Raw genomic sequence first — 9510 nt, forward strand, 5'->3', positions numbered from 1 at the left:
AGTTCCCTCAGAACAATTCTCCGTAGTTTACAGAACTGTAAGGGTACAATATATAACCGGATAGCCCTTCTAATACAGAATGCTTTTTATCTTCAGACTAGCGTTGGTCTCACCGAACCACTCTCCGTATATGAAAATAAAAATCAACCATAAGAGGGAATTAAAAGCGTCCAGCACCCCAGTAAACATCAAAAGTTATTAAGAACTATCTCAGAAATAACACATCGACGGCCACACTCATTGCTAACAGCCTGAGCGAATAACAAGGGAAAAATGTGCTCAAACACCCCCCCCCCCCCCCAACACTCGAGAGGAACGCCCGTGTCGAGGCGAGCCGTACCTGGTTCCCGGTTGATTTCGATCTCGAAGAAGCACTGGGGCCGGTCCTGCACCCCCATGGCCGCGGGCGGCCCCGCACCCGCCGTCCTCGCCACCTGGACACACAAAGAGGAGGCGCCCTGGGAGCGGCCGCGCTCGGCCGCCTCCCGCCCCCCCCGCCGAGGGGTACGATTACACCGCCGCCGCGGGGCCGCGAACCCGGGGCAGCACCTTCCCCACCCCTCAAGCGCCGGCGGAGGGACCGCGGCTGCGGGCCCAGGCCCGCGGGGGGGGGGAGCGGGGAAACGCACCCTGAGGGGAATTTGTTCCTCTCACAAACAGCCGACGTGGGGAGGGGGGCGGGGAGCCGGGGGGGCCCCGCCGGCGCCGCCTGCCCGCCCTGCCCCTCCCTTTACCTGGCAGCTCCAGCGCTTTGTTCCCTCGCCGCGCCGCGGCCCCCCCTACCCCCGCCGCCCGCCAGCAGCCGCAGCGCCGCCGGCCCCGAGCGCCATTAACCGACGGACTCCATGGCCCGTCCGCCTCCCCCGGCGAGGCCCCGCCCCTGGAGAGGCCCCACCCCTGGAGAGGCCCCGCCCCTGGAGAGGCCCCGCCCCTGGAGAGGCCCCGCCTCCCCAGGCCCCCCTGCCCGCTAAGGCCCCGCCCCCCGCCGCGCTGCGAGGGAGGGAGGGAGGGAGGAGCGGGGGGGCGGTCGGTCCCGCCGCGCTTTCCCGCCGCTCCCGGCCCCTCGCCCGGCCCCTCGCCCCGTCGGGGGGCAGGCACGGCGGCGGGGAAGGTGATTTATAGCGTCACTGATACGGGGGAGCCCCGCTGCGGGGGCAGCGCCCCTCGCCGCCCTCACCCGGGCGCTGGAGCTGAGCCATCCCCCCCGCCGCCCAGTGCTTCACCCTTCTAATTTGAGAAGCCTGGGCGGTTTTGCAGAGATGTCTCCCTGCGAAGGGGGAATATTTTTTTCGAGCACGAAAAAAAACGCAGAAGATTTTTGTAGCAGAAAGCGTTCGCTGCAATGCGTTCGTCAGGGCTGTGGTGGGATTGCTCTGGTTCTCCTTCGGCATGAAAACAAGGCCGCTCCAGGGGCCGGTTTGGGATGATCCTGACCCTTGCTGAGCCTTAGCCTTAAGTAAAATCCAGCCGTGGCTTAGCAGCCCAAAGAAATTTTAATTATGGCAGCAGGCCATAGGTTATTTTTTTCTGAGTTTGGTATGTGGGACCATCCCAGAGTGTGGAAGCAGTAACTTTAGCCATGGAAGTGTCAAGCTGTTCAGGAAGGAGTATGAAATCTGTAAATTCTCAGCCTACTACACGCTTCAGGCCACGTTACCTCACACGCAGGGTGTCCAGCAGCCTTTCATGTAGCCCCTGATAGTCACTTAATTTATGTAATTACTCCTGTAACAGTCACTTTGTTCACATCCTTACAGGGATGGGTTTTCTGGGGAGGCAGAGGACAGCAACACCTCTCGCATGGCATCCACCCCACGGACACTGTGCCATCCCTGCAGCCCTTCAGCTAAACAACAGCCTCACCACCTGGTGCAAAAGACTGGCTTTTATTACTTTTGTCACTTTCTAAGCAGTGAGGACACTTTGATTCTCTACTCACCACCCGAGCAGCCGAGTTTCTGAATGCTTTCCAAAAGTCGTACAAACCAGGAGTCACTGCAGTAATTTTACCTGGCAGCAGTATCTCTGTGGTTACATCCTTGTCTGAGGAGAAATTCAGAGGTCTTAGATTAAAAAGAATGTGCTGAGAATAAAGAGTAGCAATACTGAAATCAAAGGATATTTTAGACTTTAGGAATGCAGCAAAGTGGAATTGCTTTACATGTCATTTATAGCTGTAGCGGCTGCTGTCGGCATAGTATCTGAGCATCTCACGAAGTCTTAACAGTCAGATTCTGTCATTCTTTATTATGTCCAATAACACGTGATTGTCCCTAAGGAAGCCTGTCTTTGGAGTTTTGTCACATAGGTTTGCTGGTCCTTTGGGGATACTTTCATTGTAAGCTATTGCACAATGTGAAAAAAATGTAGCACAGTCTGGCCCTAAATTATTTAGCTGTGGAATGCTCTTATAAAGTAGAAGTGTATTATTTGCCTCATTTTAAAACAGTAAACCGAGAAACAAAGCTACTGAGAAATTGAGTTAAAGTAGGTCCATGGGAGTTTCTTTGAAAATTAAAACATCTACTTGATTTCCTTCATCTTCCCAAACAGTAAATATCCTATGTGTTTTTATGGTTTGAGGTTTTTTTCTCCTATACTGAATAAACTATTAATTCCTTTTTACCTGCAGTCTCTTTCTTTTCTGTTTTCAGAGCATGAACTTGCTAAAGGCAGATGAACAAAGAAATAAGCAAAAGTCTCAAAAAAGACATGGAAATGTGCTACTTGCTTCTCATGCAAGTAGCGAAGAATGTGAGCAATAAAAAAGAGTTGATTTCAAGCCCTGAATATTTTAAGAAGCAAATTAGAAAGAAGTTCTGATCCCCTGGGAGATAAGCTCTTAGGATCATCTCTAGGACTAGAGCCGATAAATATGCAGCTTGGTGAAAGAAAGACATACCCCCCCAAATAAAAAAAGCACGTCTGAGGCCAGTCTTTTGAAACATTAAACATTTAGATATAAATGAAGATTTTCCCTGGTGTTCCTATCTGGGAACTGCTGCAGATGCTGCTCTGGTAACCTCCTGTGCCCATTGAAACCAGTGACAAAGTCCCCATTGATTTCAGTGGCCGTGGATGTAGGCTGTATGAGGGGGATTAAGGTCTGAGTGGCCAAACAGTATAGTTATGAATAATTGCTTTTGTATAATACTAGATTTTGATAAACCATAAATTTGTGAAATGCCCCCTTTTATAGGTTAAATTTTTCCCAGCTATGTTCTAATCCTATAGACAACTTTTGCATGCACCAAGAATCAGCGGACCCAAGGTACCTCAGATCAGTTTTAGAGATTTCTGAGTGGTACATTTTGTGCCCAAGAATTCGTGTTGACAAATCTTGGCTAAAAGTTGCATTCTTTTCTGAGATGGAGCCTGCTTGGCTACAGGAGTTTGAAAAGTAGGAGGGTGCAAAAGCCACTGCTGAACAATTATGCAACCTACGTGCCCATCAGGGTAAACTGCTTAAATTAGGATGCAGTCTTTATTTTCCAAAGTGTTGCTGATTGCCCTAATAATTATTAGTCTACAGATGGCAATGAACAGTCGAACTAATGAGCCTTTGTTTAGGTATTTATAGAGACTTTTCCTTATCTTTTTTTGCAAATTCCATGCATACCACCTGAGTCTTAAGTTGAAAACAAACCTTTTTTTAGGAGCAACAAGTCGTTGCTCAGTTCCTTCTCATACTATTTTAGATGTTACCATTGCAGTTCCCTTTTATTTGTCAGCTGCAATACTATACAGGGCCTAGTGTCTGAAAAAACCTCTGGTCTGCTCCTCAGGTGCTGAATATTTTCTTAGTTAATTTGAGATTTGCACACACATTAGATCACAAGGAGCAGGAATTTTCAACATAACTTTTCATTATCTGGAGACTTTGAGTTGCGGGTGGTGGTGCTCAGAATACTGAGCAGAAAACTCAGAGACAAATTCATGGCTGCTTATTTGAGATCTTGCTCTGTAGCTGCTCTGTGCAGATTGTGATCTGGCGCAAATGGAGTCGAAGTGTTGACACCAGGAGAAGTGACTCAGATCTGTTCACGAGGGTCACTGAAGCTTTGAACGTGGAGAGATGGTGGATAAAATAGCCAGAAAATATTACAGTTAAATGTAAAAACTTGTGTTGCTAAAGAACAGACGAGCACCTGACGAGCACCTGAAGTGTTCCCTGCAATCGTTCAGTCATGCAAAGCCATTTCGTCGATATTTTTACTGAAGAATAAATATTGCAGACCAGAGTAGCTGAAAATGGCCTTTAATTATGAAAAGCCTCACTGCTGAGCAAACAAGAAGTTGACAGTGAAAAGCCAACAGGCAGTTATCTGCTAAGCAATCTTAAACAGTGAAAATGTGCTTAATTAAAAAATACCCATGTCAGCATCTGAGTGCAGAGTTTAGAGTGTTAAAGGGAAGTAAATGGCTTGCGGATAAGTAATAAACAGTAAAATCTGTCAACTCTAGGCTGCTGATCAAAATCCACAGCATGGCAGTAACAGCTGACATCTTCCCACATGTTGGATGCCAAGAGGTCGAAGATCTGTGCATGGCTAGCGAGAAGCTCCTGTCTACGTTACCAAAACCAACAAACCCCTGGGCTTTTTATAGAGCCTTGGAAGCAGTTAGTGGTTCCTGTTTTGACAGGACTGAGTAAACTGGGAACTGAAGGACATGGAGAGGAGAATGTTCCAAGTGCAGCAGGAGATTTGGAGGCTTAGGCGGGTCGACTGTCACTAGTGGCTACCTTAGACAGCAGTTTTCCTGTTTGGCACTGTGCTACCCAAAGAGCCTGTGAATGTTACTCGAGGAACAATCTCTTACCCTTCGGCTGCCTCAGAGTCCAGCGTCCCCATGCCTGCCCATCAAAATGGAAAGCTGGATCTTTTGAAATCACTCTTTCACCGAACATGAACGTTAGGTAAAAGTAAAGTTATTTTTAATGTTATTAACCTACTAACAATGTCATGAATAACTTCATAGAGACAGGGGCACAGAAGTAAAATAAATATTATTTTAGATTATAGTCACCCATATGCTGAGCCAGCTCCAATAAATATCCCTCTCTTTTGTTCCCTGACAAACTCTTAGGACGCTTACACAGCTGTCCCATAGCTGAAATTTATGTCTCAAGAAAAACCTTTGTCCTAGGACTTGCTTTTGCTGAAAAGGAGCATTGATGTGGGGACACACGTATGCTCAGACAGGTTACAGGGATATTTGTAACCTTACACATCCAAATGCTCCGTGTGGTCCTCTTCTTCATTCATGCTTCCCTTCCCTAGGGATTTCCTGTGAACTCATAACCCAGTAAATACCCAGACCTTTAACACACTTCCTAAAGGATTACTGAGCTTTGCCCCATCCTGCCCCAAAGCTTTAGGAGTGTTTCCATCCCTGGCATGAGGAGGTGGAGCCATCCACTATCCAGGCAGTAAACAGAATTTGTTAATGACTGTCCCAGCATGATAGAAATATAAGCAAACCATTAATCCATTATGGGACAAATAGCTTAATGAGGCAGGGTATATTCCTGTATGTATGGCTTTTTTAGGCCATGACACCCATATTTCATGTGAACTAGTATATGGGACTTTAAACGGGCATGATGTGTGCAGGTTATTACCAGCAGCTTGCTGAGACTGGAAATAAAGTCAGCCAGGTTTGGGAGCCTTGAGGTCTCCTCCTCTAGCTGCCTGTGCTCTCCCTGGATAAAATAAACAGCTTCAGCCTCTGGCTGATCTGGCATAAATCTCAACAGTGCCAACATCTCATCCAGAAAACATGCAAAAGCAAATGCTGTCAAGAAACCTGAATATGAGTGAGTTTAGAAGCTGGAACATCATTTAATGTAGTTTTCTATATAATTTTTCCAGCTGCTCCAGACTGATTCCTGCCTCACAATCTTCCCATCTACCTAGCTGCTTAGTTGCTCCCCATCATTAGTATCTGAGTTCTCCCCAAATAAGTTTGCAAGAATTTCAGTCTCTTTTCACTGCTTGTAGAGAAAGGGGTTGATGATTTTATATTTCCTTAACCAATAAACGCCAGATGTCTAATGTGTGGGTTGGTGTATTGTGTAGGTCTTAAGATCACATTTGGCCTGATCCAAACCCCAACACAATTTTTTTTTCCCCATTTACTTCAGGAGGGCTATAACTCAGGGCTATTGAAAGACAATGAAGCCTTGCTAGTAGTCAAAACTATTCTGGATCCAAAGGATGAAGCCTACTTCATATCAGACTTGATTTACCCATTCAATAATACTGAAACTAGGTCAAAAACAAGACATTTGTTTATGCAGCATATAATTAACCAGTGAAACTTGCTGCCAAAGGAGAGTGCAGAGGTTAATGAGATGATGTCTGGTTTTGCATGTGGAGTCTTGTGTGGAAACCAGTGAGTGGGCCACACTACGTAACAGCTACACAAGTGAGTTTTTACCCTCACAATAAAATTAGACTGTGTTACCATGTTCTTGCAAACTCCCATCTGTTTCTCTGCGCCTGTTATCTCTTGTCTTGTATTAAATGATGAGCTCTTGGAATGGTTGACAACAAAGGTCTTCTGGTATGTACTTGGACAACTTATATCAATATTATGTCTGTAAAAGAAATAAGGCAATTTTGCCTAAAAGCCTGCCCTTGTTCAAAAGTCACATGCAGGTAGGGATTAGAAATAAAAAACGGTACTGAACAAGTAGAAAAAAAAAAGGAAAAATCATACATATTGCTGAAGGCAGATAACCAACCCTGTAAGGAGCTTGGGATGAGATGTAATATCCCCAGGTGGAATATATAATATCTGATTCAAACTAATATTCAATTAACAGATTTTGAGGGGAAAACACCACAACGTTTCTTTTCCCCAGGGTTTTTGTCTGTATTTTTTTCTCTAAAGTTTAGTTTACCTTCTCAACTTTTCATTAAAGATGTGTAAACCCCAGCTCAACGTTCTCACTAAGCACCATCTGAGAACACTCTGTTATGCAGCAAAATATGCTTGAAATAATGCTGAATCAGTTCAGGTAGTTCAGAGCCTGTTAGTTTTAGCTCAGACAGTTTGGACATTTCCACACCATGGTTGCCAGCACTGTGGATCGCAGGAGGGTTTGTTAATTCAGCTGCAATGCAAATGTACGCAGACAGCAGGGGTTCAGGGCAGTGCCTGTGTTGGGGGACCATGGAGCAGAGAAATCAAAGTAGCTCTGCAGATGCATCTACCACCAGCGGAAATTCATCAGTTTGTTGTGCTGAGCCAGAAATTACTTCCCGTGGTGCTGGTGGGGCACCTCGTCACTGTCCTCCCAAAGCTGCTGTTTCCGGGAGTGTGACATGTGGCACAGAGATGCTTGAGCTGGTTCCAGGCAGAACCAGCTGAGCTCTGGCAGGGGTTTACTAGCCCTGGCTCAACACTGTTTCAAGGCCGGTGCATTGCACCTAGACCCAAATTGACACCAGCTCCTTGTGAATACACTGCCGGCCCTGAACCAGTAAATCATACTGAAGCCAAGCTGACTCCACACAAAGCCAGCTCAGGTACATCTAAATCCAGACAGCTGGCAGCACTTTAAAAATAAAGAATTCAAGTCACAATGCAAAGGTAACTGGGTAAAATTTAGTTAGTGGTAAATTAGTGGGTAAAATTAGTTTGACCTCCTGCAAGCTAGGAGGTCAAACTAATTGATACAGCACTTTATTCTGGTATTAAAACTATGAATCTGCAGCTGGGTCTCCAAGGCAGAATGATAATAACAGCAAGAACAGTGCCAATAAGGAAAAAAGGCATGGCTGCAGCAAGGCAGGTAATTCTTAGTAGATCAGAGCAGGCAGAAAGGAACAGCTACCTGCCCCTGCGCCCAGGGGACGAACAGACAACACTGGTAACAAAAGAGGGCACAGAGAAATTCTGGCATGTGGATACGGGCAGAATTGTTGAGATGAGGGAGAGGGATGGATCAGCATCCAAGGAGTTCCTGCAAAGAAGTGGGAGGTTTCTATGGGAGGAACTTGCTGGGCAATGAAGAGTTGCCAGAAGTCCTCAATTGCATCAGTGAGTTTAGAGAAGAATATTAATAAAATATGCAGTACCTCCTGGTAATAGCATAATAACCATCAAGATAAATGTTAATATTGATATAAATAATGCTATATGCAATTATGATCAGGTAAGGTCAGGAAGATATTTTTCTGGATTGAACAATTAAATGCATTGTGTGCACTTACGGACAGAGAAGGTTTGGTCTGCTGAAAGATTCAACACTGACCACTGTCACAGACTAGATACCACATGGATCTGTTTGGGAATGACAATTCTCTTTTCTGTAACAACCGCAAAATATTTGTGCTGGAAGGTCAGGGCTTTGGCCTCACTTAATTTGATACTAAAGGATCTTGGTGGACAGAGATACATAAAACTGCCAGCGTGATCTAGTGAGAATCTTCTTTATGCCTCCGCATAGGAAGTTTGTCTTACGATAAGACAGGAGCTTAAAGTAAAACCTGAATGTAAACATACAAATAAAATGGTTTGGTATTTACCTGAGACTCTAAATTCTGCCTCCGAAAATATAAATAAAATGGCTTGGTATTTACTCTAGCTCTCACTTGAAATGCAGGCTTGTTCTAGTTTAGTGGCATGCTAATAATTGCAGATATACTGTCAATTGTGCTGGCATATTCATTTAATGGATTGCGATTGTTGCTATAAACAAATGGTAATTGCTTGGGATTTGAAATACACTGTAGTTGCAGTTTTATCATTGAACTTTTTTGATATAAAGATGGTAACTGCAGCATCTGTCAGTTCGTTTGATTTAAAATACAGGGGTAAGGGCAGTTTTACAATGAAGACCAAGACAAATAGGAGAATGCTTTAAGTCAGGGAAGCAGCTAGCCTCCAGTCCTGCTCCCCTTATAGTGCACAACAAAACTGCTCTCCCACTGCAAGAAATTAGGACTGGCCACATTTGAAACCACACAGAGATTTCCAAAATGGAGCTTTCAAGTTTCTGTACATAAATCAAGACTTCTATTGGTATAACCAGAGTTAATTTGCTGGTAGGGGGGAAAAAGAGGAGAAGGCTATTAATCCTGATGCCACGTTTGCATGATGAGAGTATGGGCAAGGCTGCCAACCCCATCCTGCCGCGATTGAGAGACGGGACACAGCTTGATGCAAGCAGAGAGTCTGTTTATTGCAGAAAACACTCGTCTATTTAAAAAATCAGAAGATGAGTGTTTAAAACTGATTGGTTGTTGTGCTTCAAAATTCTTATCAGTGCTCACTGATTGGTAGCTAATTAAACTTTAGCAATTGAACTGTTTACAACTAAGCTGCTCTGCAGAGGCTAAGTTCCTTCTTTCCTGCTCCGTACAACTCACGGGTCAGTAATTCTCGACCGTATCAGCACTTCTCTGTTCCCCTTATCAGGCTTCCCAAGGTTTATGGCCTACAAGTTCCAGCACGTCCCCTTCTAACAACAACAATGGAGCAGTAATCGCCGTCCTGTCT

At 45.2% G+C, this 9510-nt stretch overlaps 1 protein-coding gene across 4 annotated transcripts in view; it reads right to left on the reverse strand.

Annotated features, from left to right (window-relative positions):
- The window catches only part of NKTR (natural killer cell triggering receptor), a 51682-nt gene extending 50823 nt beyond the window's left edge, over positions 1 to 859 (reverse strand). For all 4 annotated transcript variants that reach the window (XM_074901102.1, XM_074901100.1, XM_074901101.1 and 1 more), the window contains exons 1-2: positions 735 to 859; positions 341 to 434 (exon numbers count right to left, since the gene is read on the reverse strand). In XM_074901102.1, coding sequence (XP_074757203.1) covers positions 341 to 398 — 58 coding nt within the window. In that variant the 5' untranslated portion in view covers positions 399 to 434; positions 735 to 859. The remainder of the gene's footprint in view (positions 1 to 340; positions 435 to 734) is intronic.
- Positions 860 to 9510: the final 8651 nt, after the last annotated feature.

This window comes from Athene noctua, chromosome 2, assembly GCF_965140245.1.
Source record: "Athene noctua chromosome 2, bAthNoc1.hap1.1, whole genome shotgun sequence".
Classification (NCBI taxonomy): Eukaryota; Metazoa; Chordata; class Aves; order Strigiformes; family Strigidae; genus Athene; species Athene noctua.